The sequence below is a fragment of the Balaenoptera ricei genome, chromosome 12 (assembly GCF_028023285.1).
Source record: "Balaenoptera ricei isolate mBalRic1 chromosome 12, mBalRic1.hap2, whole genome shotgun sequence".
Taxonomy (NCBI): Eukaryota; Metazoa; Chordata; class Mammalia; order Artiodactyla; family Balaenopteridae; genus Balaenoptera; species Balaenoptera ricei.
Genome location: NC_082650.1, coordinates 76,529,548 through 76,552,258, shown reverse-complemented (window position 1 = coordinate 76,552,258; position 22,711 = coordinate 76,529,548). Strand labels below are relative to the sequence as shown.

Here is a 22,711-nt window from a genome sequence, read left to right as displayed (position 1 = left end):
ATTCTTTCCCTACTTGGCTTGAAGAATACTGGCAGAAAGTTGATACTGGCAGGAATAATAAATAAGTCACCTATAATCCCATTGTCTAGGTACTGTAATTTTCAACATTCTGATGTACATTCTTACAAGTTCTTACTCTACCTGATATATGCAAATTCAAGAAAATTTTAATTTATAGAAAAATATTTCATGGCAATAGACTCTAAAAAAGAGTGGATATATGTATATGTATAACTGATTCATTTTGCTGTACATCTGAAACCAACACAACATTGTAAATCAACTATACTCCAATAAAAATTAATTTTTAAAAAATCTCATGCCATGCTTATTATTTTAACATACTTATTTAACATATTTTTATCACTTAAAAATATTTTGTGACTATCTCACCATATCAATAATATATTTTAAAATATTATTTTGTAGAGTTATAATATCCTATAGGATGAACCTGTGATAATTTATTTAACCAAACCTGTATCTTTGGGTATTTAGAGGCCTTCTGATTTTTGCCATTAAACATTACATCACAATAAATACCCTTATCTGAATAGACATTTTTCCAGAGAAGACATACAAATGGGCCACAGGTCCATGAAACGGTGCTCCACCTCACTAATCATCAGGGAAATGCCGTTCAAAACCAGCATGGGATATTACCTCACACCTGTTTGAATGGCTATTATCAAAAAGACAAGGGACTCTCCTGTAATTTGCTACAGGATGCATTTCCCAAATTGCAATTCCTCTGCTCTTCCTGAATAAACTTAATTTCTGGTATTAAAAAAAAAAAGACAAAAAATAACACATGTTGTCAAGGATGTAGAAAAAAAAGAACCCTGGTGCACTGTTGGTGGGAATGTAAATTGGTGCAGCCTCTATGGAAAACAGTATGAAGGTTCCTCAAAAAATTAAAACTAGAATTACTATATGACCCAGCAATTCCACTTCTGGGTATTTCTCTGCAGGAAACGAAATCACCGTCTTGAAAAGATACATGCACCCCTATGTTCACTGCAGCATTATTTACAATTGCCAAGATGTGGAAACAACCCAAGTGTCCAATGACAAATGAATGGGTAAAGAAAATGTGAAGTAGATATATATATGAATATTATTCAACCACTAAAAGGAAGGAAATTCTATGTTTTGTGACAACAGGGATGAACCTTGAGGGCATTATGCTAAGTGAAACAAGTCAGACAGAGAAAGACAAATACTGTATCTCCCTTATATGTGGAATCTAAAACAAAAAACAAACACATAGATACAGGGAACAGACTGGTGGCAGTTGTACAAAATGGGTACAGGGAGTCAAAAGGCACAGACTTCCAGTTAGAAGATAAATAAGTTCTGGGGGTGTAATGTACAGCATGGTGACTAAGTTAATAATACTATATTGTACATTGAAAGTTGGCACAAGAGTAGATCTTCAAAGTTCTTATCACAAGAAAAAATGAATTTGTAACTATGTGTGGTGATGGATGTTAACTAAACTTATTGTGGTGATCATTTAGCAATACATACATGTATCAAACCATTAAGTTGTACACCTAAAATTAATACAGTGTTATATGTCAATTACATCTCATTTTGAAAATAAATAAATATTTAAACTAACTAGCTAAATATCCTTGTATATTTGTTTTGCACACCTTCGTCTGCAGAGGATAAATTTCTAAAAACAGAATTCTTGGATCAAAGATCTGCATAATATTAAGATTTGTGACACGTATTGCCACCCCAAGAGTTGTACCAATTTATATTCCCAACATCAATGTACAAGAGTGTTCATTTTCTTATAGCATCATTAACAGTTGGGATTACAATAAAAATCTTTGCCAGTTTGATACAGAAAGAGTTTGTCATCTGCTGTTCGATACGCTTTTTAAAACTTGGTGTGGTTAAACTTTAAAACATGTTTTCAGGCCAATGGTATTCCTTCATTTGTGAAATGTCTGTTCTACCATGTCTGATTTTGATCTTTTCAATTATCAAAGCATTCGGTATAAGATTAGGCTACATTTACCTTATTTTTAAAATCCTAACAAGCTAGTTCATTATGGCAAAAATTTCTATGTAAAATACTTAGAATGTCAAGTTAGAGAATATCTATTCCAGAGAGGGTATTATGGGAAGAAAAATCTCTTTTTGCAGCTGATTTTAAGTGACCAAAGGATGAGACCTTATTCTTTTGATCTGAATTTGTTGAATTCTGATGGTCTCCAGATTATATTATTAAATCTCCATTTCTTTTTTCTTTTTTTTTTTTAAAGATTTTTTTTTTTTTTGATGTGGACCATTTTTAAAGTCTTTATTGCATTTGTTACAATATTGCTTCTGTTTTATGTTTTGGGTTTTTGGTCGTGAGGCATGTGGGATTGAACCCGCACCCCCTGCATTGGAAGGTGAAGTCTTAACCACTGGACTGCCAGGGAAGTCCCGTAATTTCCATTTCTTAATAGCTAATTTGCACACTTTTTGTAGTTAGCAATAATTTATAATTAGAATGCATTAAGGTCTAAATAAATTTTGAACCCAAATCTCTATCATTTAAGATTATTTTAGATCATTAATATAGTAGAATTTAAGTATTTTTAAAAATCAAATACTTTTCATAAAATGCTAATAAATTTAAATAACACATCTGTTTAAAAAAAAAAAGTTCCCCCAAAGGTCCAGTGTAAAAGCATTTATTTACATGGTAAGGCTGTAATAGTTACGGAATTATTTTTTTTGGCGCTAGAACACAATTTCTATGCCCACAGTGAGGAAAGTATGACATCTGTGGGCAAAATAGTAAAAACATAAGGTTAAAAAGGTAAAATAGAAACATATGGGGAAGATGTGTCACTAAGGACACTATTTTGGTATGGAGAAAGCACAAAATAGTTTGGTCATTTCTAGTCAGAACTCCAATAACTTGCCAAAAGTTTTGTCTAGTTAGAGATTAGACTCGTTTTTCTCAAATGTTAACTTTCGGTTGGCTAAGGCAGTAGGACACTAAAATGTGGAAATATCTAGACTGTGTGTGTGCAGATTATATTTTAGGCAGATTAGTTGAGGTGAAAACTAGTTATTTAATGCTCCATAGGGGTGATCTGCTGGGGGAAATGTTCTGCTGTGGATTCTCAGGGCAGCTCCACATGCAGTGCTCTTGGCTTGGCCTGGCATCTGCCTCAGATTTCCTGTGCTCCTGACTTTAATTCTGATGCAGCCCAAGCCTTGACCCCTAAGTTCTTGGCCACAGTTGACAGAAATGCTGACCCTAATTCCTAATTGCTCATTTTGTTTGATGATTTGGATTTAGCATTCTTTTTCTTAAACTGAAATCTGATACCTATTTATTCTATAAAATGATTCAAAATTATGCAATACCGGTCTTTAACGTCTATACAGACATTTCTGTGAGACCCACAAAATCAAAAGATATAGAATATTAAAGAAAGGACAGGACAGTTTTGTTCAACAGTTAACTGGTGGCTACTTTAGAGGCTACTACAAAATGAACTGGTAGGTGACTTATAGACACTGATCTACAAAGCCTATGTCTGTGGCGTCAAAGGCACTCTATCATTATATATTATATCTTCAAGTTAGGGTTATAGCACATTAAAATTAGACTGTCTTCATTTCCTTTCTGAAATCCTCCACATATTCACTTCTTATAAATAAACACTCAAAAAAAGGAATACAAAAAGAAGAAAATGAAGTTGCAATAACGTAAGGATCTTTGTCATGAAGATGGCAATAAAGTAATAATGTAATTAACATCACAAAGGATTTTAGGAAAAGAAAGAGTAGACCAATTACGTTAGTGTGCCTCAAAATGTAAAAAGAGACTCATTATCTTTAAACACACTATATTTACATAGCTATGTTATACTAAAGAACTTAAGCATAGTCAATTTTAAAAATTATAAAGTATATTTCAGTTGATAGAGTATTTTCACAAATAACTATTTTGTCCACAATATAAACTCTACGAGAGAAATATTATCATCCTCATTTTACATTTAAACTTTTCTTTGACCACCTCATTTCCAATGGCATTCATCTTACTCCACTTTGGCTACATTCCTCCTAAGTTTCACCTTGGTTCATCTCTCAGAACTAATCCTTCTTGGAAGAACTACATTGGAATACCTCACTCATCATGGTTGCAATCTCCTACCTTTCCAGTTCTTTACTCAGTTATCCCCATTATACCTATTGTTTAACTTCATGGGAATCTAGCCCTTTGGCCCTACCTACCCATCCTTATATCTTCACTTCCATCTCTATCCAACTTAGTGCTATGGTCTTAGTGCTAACCTTAACTCTTATCCCATTGTCCTTTCTCTGCACAAATACAGGAAAATACCCAGCATAGACAGACCCAACTGACCATCCTGGCCTTGCCTACTCCTAAGCTCTTGCACTCAAGCTGCTCAGCCTGGGGTCATGGTATGTTCGTGGTTTTCAACTTCAGTGGACACTCAGCACCCACTACTGAATCCTTTTGTGTTTCATGGTCAGATGGCTCTCTAGTCCTCTACAGCAGTTCTTTCAAATTCCCTTTACCCTCATCAAACTTCTAATCCTCTCATTTCCAAAGAAGAAAATAGAAGCTATTATGTAACTTCCTGCCATAGATGAGAAATTAAAACTCAGAGAGGTGAAGTCAATTGATCAAAGTCCACAGCTAATGAAGAAGGAGCAAAGCAAGTCAGTCTGACCCCAGAGTTCTTAACATCTATATGTTATAATGCCTCTCATTTTCTCATTCTCAGTTACTGTCTTCCCATTCTACCAGTTCTTCAAGGCAAACACCTAGGCTCTATCCTTGGCTATTTCCTCACCCTCATCATCAACAACTAATCATCTGTCTACTTCTTAGTCTTGACTGGCATTTTCCCAGAACCAGGCACCATCATCATGCACTTGGACTACAGCAACAGCCTTTAAGTTTGCTCCCAATGAATCTAGTCTCTACACTGAAAACAATGAAAGGGATCTCTCCAAAATGCACACCTATCTTAGCCAACCTAATTCCTTAGTTCGACTCTCACCAACTCTTTTTAGACCAGAGGTTGGCAAACTCTTTCTGTACATGGCCAGGTAGTAAGTATTTTAGGGTTTGCGGTCACATCATGTCTGCCCCAGACTTACAGAAGCAATCATAAATAATACATAAACAAATGGGCATGGCTGTGTGGCAAGAAAACTTTACAAAAACAGACAGTGGGCTGGGTTTGGCCCATAGGCGGTAGTTTGCTAACTCCTGCTTTGGACGTGTTACAGTCATTCATTCCATTAACATTAAGGACCTTCTGTGGGCTGGGCACTGTATTAACGCCAAGGTGATGAACAAAACAGACATATTCTTGTCCTTCACAGAGCTTAAAGTTTAGTGGGGAGGGAGATATTAATTTTTTTAATTACATAAATATATAGAACTGTTTCTGTGATAAGTTCAACAAGGGAAAAATAAGTAAGGCTATGCAAGCCTATGATAGGTGGATTTGGCTTAGCACAAGGATCCGGAAGATTTTCCTGAGGAATGTCATGATTGACAAGAGATTTGAAGAGGGGAGGGAAGAGTATTCTAGGAGGATGGATCAGCATTTGAATAGACCCTGTGACAGGAGGAAGTCTGGCTTATGTTCGGACCTGAAAAAGACGGTGATGGCTAGAATGGCAAAAAAAAATGAGGTTGGAGAGACAGGTAGGGATCAGACCATGCATTTTGGACCATATTTATGACTTTCATCTTTCATCTTAAGTGCAATGGAAAACCATTAAAGTATTTTATGGAACAGATGATATGACTAGATATCTACGGCAAAAAGAAAACTTTGGCTTGTCACAAAATTCTCAGCCCCTAGGTCTACATCTGGCAAACTGTAGTCATACTATGGAGAGAACACATAAGAAGGGGAAGCAATAGTAAATGTGGATAGATTTCTTAGAAAATGCCCATTATTTAGGAGAGATGATGGTAACTTACCTTAGGTTAATGGAGAGGAATCTGTGGAAGAGACAGACTGTTACAACAGAAAATCAGGAGGATGAGTGATGGAGAGTATTTGGCAGGGAGAGATGAAGAAGAGAGAGACATCAGGAATTCACGAAGAAGGAGAACACACGAAGAAGGTTGAGGTTGGTGGGGAAATAAGAGTTTGATGGTGGGGAGGTTGAGTATGAGATAACTTTGAGACATCCCAGGGGAAATTTTAAATAACCAGATGGGTATATGAACCCGAAATTCAAAGAAGTCTGGGCTAAAGATATAAATCTGCTAGTGGGATGGGTGGCCTTGCAGTATATACCTAAGATATAATAGAACAAAGAGAAAAGGACCTGGGACTGAGTGTTGCAGTGTTCTGGCATTTAATAGCTAGTCAGAGAAGGATGAACCTGGAAAAAAAAAGGGTGAAAATTCAAAGAGGTAGGAAGCAAGTCAGCAGGGGCATGTGACACGGAAGTTGACGGAAGAGAGTATTTCAAGGAAGACAGTGGGGTCAACAATGTTAAATGCTGCTGAGAATCCAAGGAAGGTCAACACTGAAAAATGTTCACTGAGATTAGTGAAATGGAAGCCATTTGTGATCTTCTTTCAGGTTGCCAGAATTTACTGTGGCCTTCCTCTTTTGGATCTCTGCCTGCGCTTTTATTCTACCTGCCCTTCATGAAACAGGAAAAGTAAGATTCTCATTGGAAGGTTTCGGATGTGGGGAGGTGGGTTGGTGGCGGGGTGGATCTAGAGAGAGTTGCAAAAAAGGGCTTAGTGAGAAACAAAATAAGTAACTTAGACAAAAGCAGGTAGCCAAGCATGTACAATCAATCAAAGACAAACAGGAAAATGCGGTACACACTGTATACAAAGGCAGCTTCTGCTGGGGTAAAGCTTAGAAACTGTGACTGATTTCTAAGCTTAGAAAGCTTAGAAAACTGACTGAGATGAAGGCTGAAGAGAGAAATACACAGTCTTCATTTTAAACAATGAATAATATATTTTCATATATTTTATTCTTTGTTTAGCCATAATCACTGGGGATTTTATCAGATTTTAGGGCACCTGTTCGTTAGCTCATGCGTAATATGGTACATTCTAAAGTCACAGAGTACTTTTCTCAAATATGTAAAATTAAATGAGAAATAATGTGTGAAATCATCAAGCATAATCCCTGGCATTTAATCGGTATCTAGTGCAAATTTACTGAATTTGAATCATTATAAAATTACAAACTAATATCAGGACATGTTGTTCTTGACCCACATGCAGTGAAAATCTGATTACCTTGAATATCATCGTTGAATGTGCAATACTGGTTTTGATACTTTTTCAGGAGCCGAAATGCATTTATATTGGCAAAATCTTCAAACTGAATAAGGCAATTCATGCCATACCTATGGGACAAAATATTCACATTAGAAGAGGTTAATGAAATAACATTTAAAAATAAACCTTGAACATTAGACTATAAAAAAGGCAAAACATTATTTTCTTTTAAAGGTCCTATCTTGCTACTTAGTATAAATATATAATACGTCTGTTCAGCAAATATTTACTACATGCTTACTACAGAAAAAAGCATTGCATTGGCACTGTGAAATACTACAAAGATGACTGGTACCCTGCAGTCAAGTAATTTAAAAGTTAGCAGAACTTATTTTGAAATAAATGAAAAGTGCATGAAAAGTAATATAAAAGTGGTACAAACAAGGGATAACAGATGTTGAGAAGACAGATATCACTCCTGACTGGGGTTACAAACCAGGTAACAAATGAACTGAGTTTTAATCACGTCATGATTTCAAAAGTAGAGATGTAAGGTTCTACAAGCTGAGTAAACAGCAGAAGCAAAGTAACTGAAGTGAAAGTTAGGAGAGAAAAAAAATCATTCAAAAAACAGAAAGAAGCCCCATTTGGCCAAAATGTCGTGTATGGTACATGTAAGGGTGTAGTGAAAGACAAGGTCAGAATTTTATGTCGGAAACCTTAAAAATTCTAGCCTAGGATTCTGGTGTTTGTTCTATAGCCATGACCAAACACTGAAAAGCTTTGAGCTTTGAAGTATACAGCACAGATTTTTATTCCTGAAATTAACTTACTGGTTTGACCCTTTATTCTTATGATCATCTATGGCCTGTACATCCAAGACGAGGGAAATTAACACCCCTGATACCCCAAGTATCTGAGAGTTACCAGAGAAAGCCTTATAGCCATGGCCATCCTTGCCAGGTGATTTAGAGATGTATGGTCTCCAACCTCGGCTAGACTCCCACTGCTGCCATATTATGATTCCTTTTCTTTGTCCTTGGTCAGCTTCCACTGCTATTGCACCCAAAGGCTATTCCTAATCTTCGCCAATCCTTTTAAATCTTGACCTCTTCACCTGTCTCCTACTTCCTGGCATAGTGAGGGCATAATGTGTGATCTCCTTCAACTATTCTCCTCCCACCGCATCCCCCATCTCTATCTTTATAGCGCTACCCTGCAGGCATCAGTCAACAAGATGTTCCTCTTCCTGCTTAAGGTAACTCACCGCTGCTGCCCACGTTCCCACCACTTCCTTCTTAATTAGCTCCCTCTCTCCTATTTACAACTCCTTCTTCTGGACAAGTTCCTTCCTCTTTTTTGATAACTGACTTGGAGCTTCTCATTAGAGGGAAAAAGTTCTTTCTCAACCCCATGTTTTTCCTATCCTTTCCATTTAATGTATCTGAAATATTAGTTCACAGTTTACATTATTTCTCCATCCCCTGTCATTTACCTTCTGTCCTCACGACTCTGCTAAAACTGCTGCTCTAAAATTAGAATGTTTCCGAACTAAAAATCCAAGAAACACTGTTTCCCATCCCTAATTTACCAGAGCTCTTTGCTGCATTGCCACTAATTCTGTTTATCTTTTTCCCTTGAAACTCTATTCCCTAGGCTTCTGTGATATCACGCTTTTCTGTGCCTTCTCCTAAACTACTGATCATTTCTTCTTCTTTCTCCCTTAGGGAGTTCTTAGCACTTAAACATTGGTGTTTCCCATGACTCTGTCCTTGGTCTACTACATGGTGTGTGTGTGTGCGTGTGCACATGCGTGTGTGTGCATGTGTGTGCGTCCGTCCGTCCTGACAGAATCTCGATCCCACTCATAGTTTTAATCACCAATTATATACAGTGACTCCCAAAGGTATGTTTCTACTCTACTCCTGTGAACTCCAGACTTGTAAATCTCATGACCAGCTGGATAATTTCACTTGAACGTACCTCAAGTTGAAAAGTCCAAAATTAAACTCATTACATTTCCATAATACCCATAAGTGCTCAGCAAATATTTGTTGGATGAATGTAATTTACAGATATTTTCTCATTTAATCTCAGGGTACAATTTTATAGATGGGGATAGCCTTGGGCACCAGGTAAGCTGGGGAGGGGAGATCTGCACTCAAGTCTGCCTGATGATGTGGTAGAGCCTGACGTTTAAGCTAAGCTTTAAGTTTATGATTGATTCCTTTCTGTTATCCTGTAGGTTATTATATATACCTTTAAGTATATACCTTTGAACAACGCTGAGTTCTAAAACTAAAAATAAGCAGCTCTATAACAGAAAAGTTTTGTAAAATTTAATCAGAATAATAAACTAGTGAAAAGACTGACTAGTCTTTAGGGGCTACGTTTTGTTGCAAACCAACAGTTAATAGAAAGCTGTTAAGCATAGGTTGGGTTGTTTAACATTTATGATGGTCCTACCTCTTCATGGTGAAGTCTGTCTCCTCAAGACTTAAACCAACACCTTCTTATAGATTATCTATTCTGTATTTCCAACCTAAATTGCTTACTGAAACTCAATCATCTTCACAGAACATTTCCAAAGTCAAGTAGGCTCTTGACTCTCAACTTCAATAATTTTTTTTCTATGGTGCTTTCCATGTCTCAGAGACCAAAGGACTGAAGCTGTTATTTTACTATTTCCTTTTTAACCCATCATATTCAGTTAATTACCATTTTCTATCATTTCTACTATTTAAATATTATCACAGCCAAAGAAATCAGTCTTGCTCCTGCTAGGACTGCAAAAAGTCTACTGGTCTCTGCTTCTCCTTGTCTCCCTCAAACATATGACACAGAGCCACCAATGTTTTGTAAACAACAACTTCCACCAGCTACTCCTTTGCTCAAAATTCACAGAGTGGATTGCTCTGATGATGACGCTCAAATTCCTTAAATTCAAGGATCTATAATCACGTTATCTTTTCAATTGCCTTATCTCTCCCTATATTCCAGGGTAAGTCCCTTCCCCACTGAACCACTTCTCTCCTCTCTCAAACACGCCACGTCCGTCTCCTTCCCATGTCTTTATTAATGCACTGCCATTGCAAATCACCGTCACTCTTGAATCGGCAAATATTTTCTATACCACTTACGAGGGGTCTAAAACTACTAGCATGTAGATGTCTCATCAACTAGATCAAAAGGTTCCTGAGAGACTTAAAACTCTTTCAGATAGTACTACTTCAGCACAGAGAAGATCAAGTGAATATAATATGTAAGCACAAATTTATTTCATTCAATAAGAATAATTGGTCACTTAATAATCTGTACTGCCGAATACTATGACTATCAGTTGCTTTGAATGAGTTGCATCAGAGTAGGTATTTCCCTTTATTTGCCCCAATTCCAGAAGTTCTACTGTTTTGCATTTTTCATACTAGTTCAAAAAAAAGTATAATCTTTCTATTATTTAAATAGACATGACTTTTATTCTAGAATTTCTCTATTATTTAGCAAGAAACAAAATCAAGTTCGTTTCATGTTAGTTTTTAAAGAGCTGGCACTAAGTAGGTTATAGAAGTTTTCAATATCAATAGTTTCTATTAACAGAGGTAAAAAGGTTAGCCTAGTCAAACCAAGATTTTTCAAAACACTCATTTAGTACTATAAGACGTTAACACATTTTTCTCTTTTGGTTGAATTCCCAAATACAAACAGGAATTTAAATCATGTAAATCACAGTTATTCTTATAATCTTTATTCATATTTATTTGCCCCTCCTTTGAAAATATTTTCTACAGTTACCTAAGAAAACAAATTCCTATGAAACTGCTATTTTTTCCATCAGCATTTTAAAATTCTTTCCCGTATACTTTCCTCTTCTCTTTTCTATCAAAGTCATTTTGGAAATATTATTTGTTTAGAAGACTTTCTACAGTAGTCCTTTAGGCCTTTAAAAAAAGTAATATTTTAATTCAAACAAGCAGCATTAGAAAATTCCCATATGAGCAAAAAGACTAATAAAATATGAATTAATAAGAAGTTAATGGTGTAAAAGTTCTACTGCCAATATCTTAAATTCTCTAATACTCTCCTTCTCTGCCCCTAGTCCTGTCTTCCCTCTCTTCCACCAACTCCTTCCCCAGCACACTACCCACTCTTCATTTGGTCCTTCCTTTCCTCCGAGTTCATTCTTCCCAGCTTCACCTCTGTATCCTGAAGACAGTTACTCCAGCCATGCACTGGCCATCCCCCTAGTGAAACTGAGCAGGACCCTGTGGGGCTCCTGGGCATAGAAGACTTTCTGTCCCCCAATTCTGTCCTCCCTATTCTTGTACGGGATAGTCATCAGTCTCCACGACCTTCCCTGAGTTCCAAAGGGCAAGGTCCAAACAGTTGCTAATCAGGGAAGGGAGGGCAGGCAGAGACAAGGGAGGAGCAGCCAAGAAACAATAGTGCAGTCTTGGGGCAGGGTCCTGGTTCCCCCTCAAGGGATACACATGACAATATCTTTAAACTCTTTACAGAACTAAAACCCCCAACAAATGGAAGATGCTAGCATCCTTCATTCCAGAGAAGACTGCCTGAGGCCAGATTAAAGGAACCAGAGAAGCTCATCAAGAGACGACATGAGACCAGATTAAAGGAGTGCAGGCCCTGCACACACTCTGATCTTTATCAGCCACCCAACCCTTGAACCATTGCTATAAAACTCCTCACCAAATCCTCCTGGGTTGGGACACAGTTTTTGAGGGTCATGAGCCCTCTGTGTCCCCCTTTGCCTGGCAAAGCAATAAAGCTATTCTTTCCTTCTTTACCCAAAACTCTGTCTCTGAGATTCGATTCACCACTGGTGCACGAATTTTCAGCAACACTAGGCGCCCCTAGCCCCTTGCTCTCCCTCATTCCACTTAGATAGCACACAAGTCCATGCTATGGAGTCTCAGCTAGGACCTCAATCAAGTTCTGCAATATTTGTTTTCTATTGCTTACTGGTCCATAGCATGATCCCAGAGCAGCTTCTGCAAACCATTTTTTACTCCCCTTGTCCCACAAGCATTCCATCTCTTACCAGCCACAACTTCACTGAGATGAATGCCATCCAGAGAGAAGAATCTTCACTTTCTCAGCTCCCCTCCACATTTAAAAATATGTGTGCTTTTACTTCTTTTCTTCTTCCACTTCCGAGATGTATTCTTGCTTCCTTTTTTCTCATCTCTCTACAGACCTTACTGCCTCAACTCTACCTCTCTACACTAACAGCTTCAATTTCTCCTTCTCCACTGGTTCCTTCCTGTCTCCAAGGAGCCTCAGGACTCCCTGATTTTAAAACCATATCTCTTGACCATGACAAAGCCAAAGCTATGGTTACTTATCTCTCTTTCCACCTACTGCCAAACCTCTCAGAAGAGAGGTTGACAAACTTTCCCTCATTTTTCACTTCTTGTTAATATTAAGCCTATACTTCAAAGACAGTCTCACACTACCACATTCTGATATCACAACATAGATGAGGTCTCTTTCTTCTGATCCAACAAAATACTTTGTAAATCATCTGCTTTTCTTCCATTGCAGTTATTTACATATTATTATTATGTCCCTGAAGTCTATCTTTTTAAATCACTGTAAAATTCAAGGTGAAGACTGTTTTCTGAATTTTTGTTTCTTTTTTTTTTTTGATTATTCATGAACCTTAGCATCTTTTTCTATGTCCATTGGTCATTTGCAATTCTTCCTGGAAGATTATATGGTCTTTGGTTTGTTTTTCTATTTTTATGGTCTTTTCTTTATTATTTCATAAGAGTTCTTCACATATTAAGAATATTAACTTCCTGTTATATATGGTGCATGTGGCTTCCCTACTCTAGCATACTGTGTCATTAATCATTTACACAGCATTCCTGTTTGTTTTTACAAAAGGAATTCTAAATTTTTATGTAGTCAGATCTTTCCATCTTCTTACTTACAGCTTCTGCCCTTGATGGTATGCTTATTACCATCAATCTTCTCCACACATGTTTATTTAACTATTAATCAAAAATTTCCTCTAGTGATATCATGGATTTAGAAAATAATTAACCTCTACAGCTGGTATTATTTTTCACTGTTTAGATGTAGATTTTTTTTAAATATAGATAAAATTTTCTGACTTCTATATAATTCACTCAACTATGCCAGCACCATCTACTTAATAGCCTATCTTTTCCCCTCATCACCTGTAATCAGATACTATATTCTCATACATAGTAGAGTCAGTTTTCTGTGCTTTTCTCTTTTATTCTACTATGGCTAATGACAACAAATTTTTTTTAATTGATTTCTTTTATTTATTTACTTATTTATTTATTTATTTTTTGGCTGTGTTGGGTCTTCGTTGCTGTGCACAGGCTTTCTCTAGTTGTGGCGAGTGGGGGCTACTCTTCGTTGCGGTGCGAGGGCTTCCCACTGTGGTGGCTTCTCTTGTTGCGGAGCACGGACTCTAGGCGCGCAGGCCTCAGTACTTGCGGCACATGGGCTCAGTAGTTGTGGCTTGCGGGCTGTAGAGCACAGGCTCAGTAGTTGTGGCACATGGGCTTAGTTGCTTCGCGGCATGTGGGATCTTCCTGGACCAGGGCTCGAACCCGTGTCCCCTGCATTGGCAGGCGGATTCTTAACCACTGCGCCACCAGGGAAGCCCAAGAAATATTTTTTAACCTTTAATAATATGTGTGTGTACACGTGTGTGTGTGTGTACACTCACTTATTCTTCGCAACCACTCTATGAGGCAGGCACTATTATTATTCTCATTTTATAGATGAGAAAACAGGCACAGCATGTTGGTACTGCTCGGTAATGATAGCCTATAATAGTAATGATTAATCTACTAATCTCTCTATCCACTGAAAAATGCCTCTATTTTAACTACTATAGTTTTTAAGTGACTTTAATATTTAGTAATATTATTTATCTCTCATTCTTCTTTTGTAAGTATTTGCTTGGCTGTGTTAGCAGTTTAAAAACATAGACTCTACTCAATAGTAAAAAACCAAAACCCTCCAATTAAAAAATGGGCAGAAGATCTGAACAGACATTTTTCAAAGAAGACATACAGATGGCCAATAGGTACATGAAAAGATGCTCAACATCACTAATCATCGCTAATCATCAGAAATGCAAATCAAAACCACAATGAGATATCACCTCATATCTGTTAGAATGGCTCTTATCAAAAAGATAAAAATAACAAGTGTTGGCAAGGATGTGAAAAAAAAGGAACCCTCATGCACTATTGGTGGGAATGTAAATTGGTGCAGCCACTATGGAAAACAGTATGGAGGTTCCTCAAAAAACATTAAAAATAGAACTACTGTATGATCCAGCAATTCTGCTTCTGGGTATTTCTTTGAAGAAAATGAAAATATTAATTCAAAAAGATATCTGCACCCCCATGTTCACTGCAGCATTATTTACAATAGCCAAGATACGGAAACAACCTAAGTGTCCATCAATGGATGAATGGATAAAGAAAATATGGCATATATACACAATGGAATATTATTTGGGCATAAAAAAGAAATGAAATCTTGCCACTTATAACAACATGGAAGGACCTTGAGGGCATTATGCTAAGTGAAATAAGCAACACAGAGAAAGACAAATACCATATGCTCTCACGTATATATGGAATCTAAAAACAAACAAACAAGAAGAAAGAAAAAAGTTCATAGATACAGAGAACTTTTTGGTGGTTGCCAGAGATGGGGGTGGGGGGGTGGGTGAAATGGGTGAAGGTGATCAAAGGCTACAAACGTCAAGGTGTAAAGTAAATAAGTCCTGGGAATATAATGTACAGCATGGTGACTATAGTTAATAATATCGTATTACATATTTGAAAGTTGCTGAGAGAGTAGATCTTGAAAGATAAAAACTTTTTTATAACTATGTATGGTGATGGATGTTAACTAGACCTACTGTGGTGATCATTTCACAATGTATACAAATACTGAATCATTACGTTGTACACCTGAAACTAAAATAATGTTATATGTCAATTATACCTCAATTAAAAAAAAAAAAACATGGGCTCTAGAGTCAGAGATCCTGGGATGAAATTCTGTCACTGTGCCTCTGTTTCTCCATCAGAATAAATAAGAATAACAATGGCATATTATCAAAGTATATTATCAGGATTAAATGAAGCGATAAGTGCCAATGTTCAATGTGTAAAGATTGGCACTAAGTACTCTATAATCACTAGATATTTTCTATTACTTAATAGTAACAATAGAAGCCATAAACAGTGAAATAATACCTTCCAAAGCCTAAGAGAAAATAAATATCATTCAAGATCAGGCAAAGCTATTCTTCAAGAGTATGGTTGAAACAAAGTCGCCATTAGATAAATAAAAGCCAAGACTTTTACTAAAGGACTTTTACTAATGGGTGTATTTCAGAGAGAAAGGAAATAATCCCAGAAAAAAAAGTCTGTGATATAACAAAACAAAATATAAGTAAATACAAGTAACTCTTATCCATATAAAATAATAACGATAAGTAAGCTATACTTCCGGCACGACAGAGTGAGGAGGTTGGCAAATTTCTTCCCCGCACAGCAACAATACAGCAGGACAAATACTTCAACACAACCATGTCAGTGCTCTGGAAATCAACTAAAGGCAAAGAAGCAAAACTTTTAAAGTAAAATGGGGAATTGGTCAATTCTTGAATGGAACATAAAATGTTTATGCTTCTCATACACACGATGCCATTCTAGGAATCTATTTAGCTATCTTGATTAAAAATAACTCAAATATTAAGAATGGGTAAAAGTATCACCATAGTTATAAATCATTACCTTTTTTTTTTTTTTAACAACTTAGCAGAGAGGCAAACTTTGTGGTAGCAACTGCTTACCCCAAACACAAGCATCAGTCAAGAATCATCTGGTGCTCATCATGGCTCCTTCCCCACCTCTTTGGTTTCTAAGCAGCCCTTTAGAAAGTAAAGGCTGCATGTTTTCAGACAGTGTCCTATGGTTTGCTCCTGATGTGTCATGTACTGTGGTCCAGCAGCACCAGATGATCTGTTATTATGTACCAAAGCAGCAGAACCTTGTGGTTACAGGATGTGAGGAGGAATCAGAGCCTTCTCAGTTCTATTCCTGGACCTACTACTTACTTGGTCCCGTGGTTCGGGGCTGGTTACAATTTCTCTGTGGTTAAAATGAAATCCTCACAATATGGCTTGCCTTCAGTGTTTAGGATACAATGTGGTCAGGCTATAAATTTATAATGTTTTCTAAGTGAAGTCTGGGAATAGGCATAGGTAGTAAAAGGGTGCACAAGATACCTCATCATTTACAAAAGGATATTTTAGAATCATCCCCTGGAGAATACCGCCTATCAGTTTTCATTTCATGAATTTTCTCTACTTGGTAATTAACTCTGATTTGAGTCCTAAAGATATAGGGAGAGGCACCCTGAATTCATTTTGTGATACAAGCATCTTGCATCATATAATAAAAGAAAGCCATGGAAGGGATATTTTGTTCCAGATTGAACCAGCCTTGTCACTATAAAATTATAAGCAGTGGAACACAAGGACGTTAGCCAATTGGATTCTACATGACTATGAAAAGAACCTATTATTTTATGATCAAAATATCACATAAAATAGTGGGTGTAAATGGTTTTAGAAGTTAACAGAAATACCACCCATAAAATTAACATGTAAAAACTGCAGAGAACTTTCTCTTGTGGCATTGTTAAATTAGACAAAACCCTTATTACAGTGACGGCACTTACTAAGTGCCAGGCACAGTACTCCACACTTTACAAGGATTATCTCCTTTAACTCTCAGCAACCCAGTGAGGAAGGTAGTTATTACCCATTTTATGGATGAAGAAACTGGAGCTCAGAGAGATTAGGGCCGTGGTTGAGTTCATACTGCTAATAAGTTGCAGGACCTGGACTGAACCACAGGGTCCCTGGTTTTAACAACTTTATATACTGGCTTCCACAGAGCACCAATGATGCCATCAATGAAGTGAACAGTATGTTTAGAAAGAAAAGGACTGTAATGATAAAATAAGGGAGTTATAATTTTACCATAAAACTACCAAGACAGCATTTGTACGTATTCCATATACTAGGTATTTTTATAACAGAAAGTATATGGACAGATGTTGGTGAAAACATTAGTCTTTCTTTGATTATAAACTATCAAGAATTCACTGTAATCAGGTCGACCAAGCACATTTTGATTTAATAAAATTTTTTTTTAGCATTTATTACATACATGGCATTATGCAGCATTCAAGATCCAGAGCATTTTACCTCTGATGGGTACCTTAGCGATAATGTATTACTCACTTTTAGTAATGTAACTGAGCAAACTGAGCAGTAAATAGGAAACATGGATCTTGCCCTTAAAATGCTTATAGTCTCATTGGGAAGACAAAAGATACAAGCAGAAAATTTAAAGAAGGTTCAAATTAAAAGCAAAACCAGCGGTACACAAAGAGATCACTATAGGATTTAGGGAAGACAACATGAATTAGATTGAGGCTTAAACAGGGCCCTTGGTAGGATTCCAATGGGGAAAAGAGTGGGGGAAAAAACCACAGAGGGCTCAGAGTTTGTGCTGGAGGACCCTGAGGACAATAGTTTGAGGAACTTTAGAAGATCAATATTGGCCGTTGAATTTCAGATTATGAATAGTCTTGAATGCCAGGATAAGTAATTTGAAGTTGACTGAAGTTCTCTTTGGCCAAGAACAACTCAAGTTTAATTCTTCCTTGTCAGTAAGAATTAAGAACAGAAATGTGTTCACTCATTTCTTAACCCACTGTAATATGGCTCCAGTTCCTACAACTTTACTTCTGTATTATTTTCTAACACTTAGATATACCTTTCATTTCTCTTATCATTCTTTCTGTTATATTTTGCTGACACCTCTTAATTATTCCCTGTGACACTGGAAATTATAAACATTCAGCAGTAATCATCCTTTCTTTCCTTCTTTTCCTCCTATAATCTTCCTTTATCAAGTTCACCTATTCTTAGGGATTCAGTAATCATCTTTAGATGAATAACTTCTAAATCTATAGTTGCTAATCTTTCAAAGAAACTCCAACTCTATGTAACCAAAAGGATAGTAAGAAAGATGTGGAGACATATTATATTCTGAATCTTTTTTTAATGAGGAATACATGTTTATAAGATAATATTTTAATATATTGTTAACCATTCTTACTCAGTTATTTGTAGTATCAAAAGTATTTACAGTATCAAAAAATTCACAACTTTTTTACACCAAGGACAAACAATGAAACATAACAAAATGAAACCATTTTCTTTGGTTGTCATCTACTTCTCAAAAAAGACAGCAGTTTGTTAAAATTTAAGTTCCTTAAAATTCAACAAATTCTGAAACTGCCTTTATAATTAAAATTTCTATTTAGTATATTCACTAAAAGAACATTGAAAAATTACTTGTTGCCTCCAAAATCAGTGAAATCTTTTCTCTAATGATTTTAATTTAATATGTGAATATAAAACTCTTAGAAATTCTGAACTTTTTTCCTTACAAAACTTATTATCCAAACTCTTCCTATTTCCACCAATGCCAAAATACTGTAATCAATTTCTATTTTGCCTCCTACCTTACACCCTAGTGGTCAAGTTCTGTTATGCCTTTTAATGATACACCTTTCACAGTAATTGTTAAGCTTTCTATTCCAAGTGCCTCAATTCAAGTTCAGGCTCTTTGGACCACATCACTGCAATAGTACTGCAATCTCCTAGTTAGTCTCCTTGCTTGTGTTTACTTCCCCACTGAAAGCAGTTTACACAGTAAAAAATTTTTTCATCCTATTTTAAAGCAGGTCTTGTGTAATGTGAGCTCTTATAAACTTATCTCCCCCTATTCTCAAAAAGAAACCGTATTCTTCCTTTCCTCCCTTATTTGTTCATTCCTGCCCTCACAGAGTTTGTAGTCTTGGGGCGGATACGGTAAGTGGGAGATTATAATGCAGTGTGGTAAGTGCTGTAACAGGAAATTCAGGATTCCAAAACAGAGCAGGGGCACCTACCCAGAATTAAGAGAATTAACAAAGGCTTTCTAGAGGAACCTAAAGCCTGAAGGACGAGTAGGAGTTTGTCAAGTTAAGAGAAAGGGAAAGAATCTGTGAGAAACAGGGAACATGCTCAAAGGCCCAGGGTTCAATAAATCATATTTATTCTGGCATATTTCAAGAACTTGAAATTCTGGCATATTTCAAGAACTGAAATAAATTAAATACGATTGAATCACAGGGTTTGAAGGGGAAGAGACAAGAATTAAGGCTAGAGAGGTAAGTAGGGCAAGATTATGCAGGCCCTCTAACCTGTGTTGAGGGGTTTGTATCTGATCCTAAAAATAGGATATTAAACAGGAGTGTGACATGATCACTTTGCATTTTAGACTAACTCTGTGTGGTCAGGGCAAAGAATGGATTAGAGACGGGGAGGACCAAATGCAGGAAGTTTCCTTAGGAGGCTGCCGCAAAACCCCAGGCCTGCACCTGGAATGAGAATGGGCACAGGGGGAAGTGGGCGGATTCGAGAAATATTCAGGAGACAGAAGGGACTATATTAAGTGAAGAGGAGTAGATGATGAGAGAGAAGAAATCAAGGATGAATTCCAAGTTTCTAGTTTGGGCCACTTGGTAGAGGATGGAGTATATTAAAAAAAAAAAAAAAAAATAGGACATCTCAGGAGAAGAAGCTGGTTTGGTCAGGAAGACCATGAGTTCTGCTTTGGATACGCCGCTTTGGAGCAACCTCAGAGACATGCAAGCAGAGGAAGCTGTCGTGAGAAATTAAGGTGTGTGACTTTAGTATGTCAGAGTTTGAGCAGCTGCCTGTGAAGATAAGGCCCATGAGGTAGCCATGAGTGGGTGTCTAAAGTGGTATGGGCCTAAGGCCATTAGAAATGAAGATCCTGAGAACAAGAAAGGCCAACAAAACACATCATCCACATGGAAATGAAAGTGGGTTGGGAGCAAGGCTTTGAAAACAGGTAAGAATTAGAGGAGGGTAGTTAGGAAACTGGGAGAAGATAGAGATAAGATAAACCTAATTGGCATAAACACCAAAGATGCCAGGGTGAGGGGCTTACATAAGGATGAAGGACTGGACTTCCCTGGTGGTGCAGTGGTTAAGAATCCGCCTGCCAATGCAGGGGACATGGGCTCGAGCCCTGGTCCGGGAGCCAAAGACCCACACGCTGTGGAGCAACAAAGCCCGTGCGCCACAACTACTGAGCCTGCACTATAGAGCCCGCGAGCCACAACTACTGAGCCCCTGCGCCACAACTACTGAAGCCCACACGCCTACAGCCCATGCTCCACAACAAAGACAAGCCACTGCAATGAGAAGCCCATGCACCGCAACGAAGAGTAGTCCCACTCGCCGCAACTAGAGAAAGCCTGTGCACAGCAACGAAGACCCAACACAGCCATAAATAAATAAATAAATAAATAAATAAATTTATTTTTAAAAAAAGGATGAAGGACTAATAGTCTGAATGGACAGAGGGGAGAAGGCACTGATCTCACCTCCCAACCCTAAAACACTGTGTGGACCAACAAGCATCACTCTTTGAAAGCACTGCAAGAACAGTGGAGGTCTTAAATGAGAGCCATGTTCTAGGAAAGCAAGAAGGTAAAGGGACCATCCAGTGAGGAAGTTAGGGAGCCTTTATTAAGGAACAGGTTTCCAAAGGCAGAGTGGAAAGTTTTGAGAGGGAAGGGCATGTTGGCAGTTTGGTTTGGGGGAGAGGAAATACAAAACATAAAAGTATGAAAAGGCATGAAGTATGTGAAACGGTATATGGAATTAGACAAATGAGATGTTATTTTTACATTATAACGGGAGACCAAATATAACAATAATATGAAGTGAGGCTTTCTAAGAATTATGTCCAGAGGCCACGTGATGGACTGCAAAGATGGAGTGCCAGGAGGTGGGTTTATGGCAGGGGGAAGGTTGCATCCTGGTGTCCGTGAGTTGAGGCAGCACCAGTACAGGCTCAAATCCTCAGGGCAGCTTTGGCTCTAACGGACGGATCTCTGTTTCAACATGCCATTTGTGTTTTGATCCTCCATTTCTACTCTGCACCATTTCCCATGCCCAGAATGCCTTCACATAAAGGATACAGAAATTCAGAAAATGCTTTTATAAACTCCATCTGCAAACTTACTATAGAGAATTAAAAGTCTCCTCAAATGCATGTTCCAGTAAATACCTTATCTCCAACCTCAATCATGTCACTTACTTCTGCAGTTTTAATCACTAAATCTGTCTGTGTCTCCTTCCCAATTTAGACTAGATCAAACTGTTTATTTTTAAAAGCCAACAACTTCCACAAAACACTAGGGATCAGGTTTTGAGCAGCAGAGAGAATTGTATGTGATTTTGCTGCAGATTATCAGAGCCATAAAACTTTCAAGCTAGAAAGGTCCTTGGAGACTGGATTACAGGAGCAGACACTAGTGAGTATTTTCACCTAAGAGAAAAGCCAGGAACCCCAACTACGACAGCCACTTATGATACCAGGAGACTTTTTTGATGTAGGAAAATATCTTCTTATTTCAGACTATAAAATACAGAATATTTCCAGAGACATTTGTCAGAATTTATATATTCAAGTGAATATGAATACTATCCTTTAGAGTGTCCACTTTCAGACTATTTATTTATCCAATGGTGCTGCAAACTGCTCAACTACTTTCAAAGTGACTTTAAAATCAGTTTTAGGGCTTCCCTGGTGGCGCAGCGGTTGAGAGTCTGCCTGCCAATGCAGGGGACACGGGTTCGAGCCCTGGTCTGGGAAGATCCCACATGCCGCGGAGCAACTGGGCCCGTGAGCCACAACTACTGAGCCTGCGCGTCTGGAGCCTGTGCTCCGCAACAAGAGAGGCCACGATAGTGAGAGGCCCGCACACCGCGATGAAGAGTGGCCCCCGCTTGCCGCAACTGGAGAAAGCCCTCGTACAGAAACGAAGACCCAACGCAGCCATAAGTAAATAAATAAATAAATAAAATTTTAAAAAAAATCAGTTTTATTACTTTATAGTTCTATCTTGTAGGTAATTTCCTTCCCTCTTTCTTAACTAGCAGTAAAAAAAAAAAAAAAAAAATCTGAAGAAATATTTTGAGAACAAGAACTAGTTCCAAATACTGACTTGGATCAATATTCTCATTCTGACTGTTCTCAAGAATCACTATCAGTCTCAAAGGATTTTTCTTTAAATGCCATCATTGTGATATTTAAAAGAATTGCTATAGGTTCTAAATACAATATTCAAAGAGGCATTCCAAAAGTACTATGAACATCGGCAGTAATCATTGTACAGAGTTCCAGGGTATTACCTAGAAAGAGATAACACTCATTCGCATCTAACTTAAAAAAAAAAAAAAACCTATCACGCTAC

At 37.4% G+C, this 22,711-nt stretch overlaps 1 protein-coding gene across 2 annotated transcripts in view; it reads right to left on the bottom strand.

Annotated features, from left to right (window-relative positions):
• ME1 (malic enzyme 1) overlaps positions 1 to 22,711 on the bottom strand; it is a 196,846-nt gene that overhangs the window by 34,772 nt on the left and 139,363 nt on the right. For both annotated transcript variants that reach the window (XM_059941724.1, XM_059941726.1), the window contains exon 7: positions 7,286 to 7,395. In XM_059941724.1, the coding sequence (XP_059797707.1) occupies positions 7,286 to 7,395 (110 nt within the window). The remainder of the gene's footprint in view (positions 1 to 7,285; positions 7,396 to 22,711) is intronic.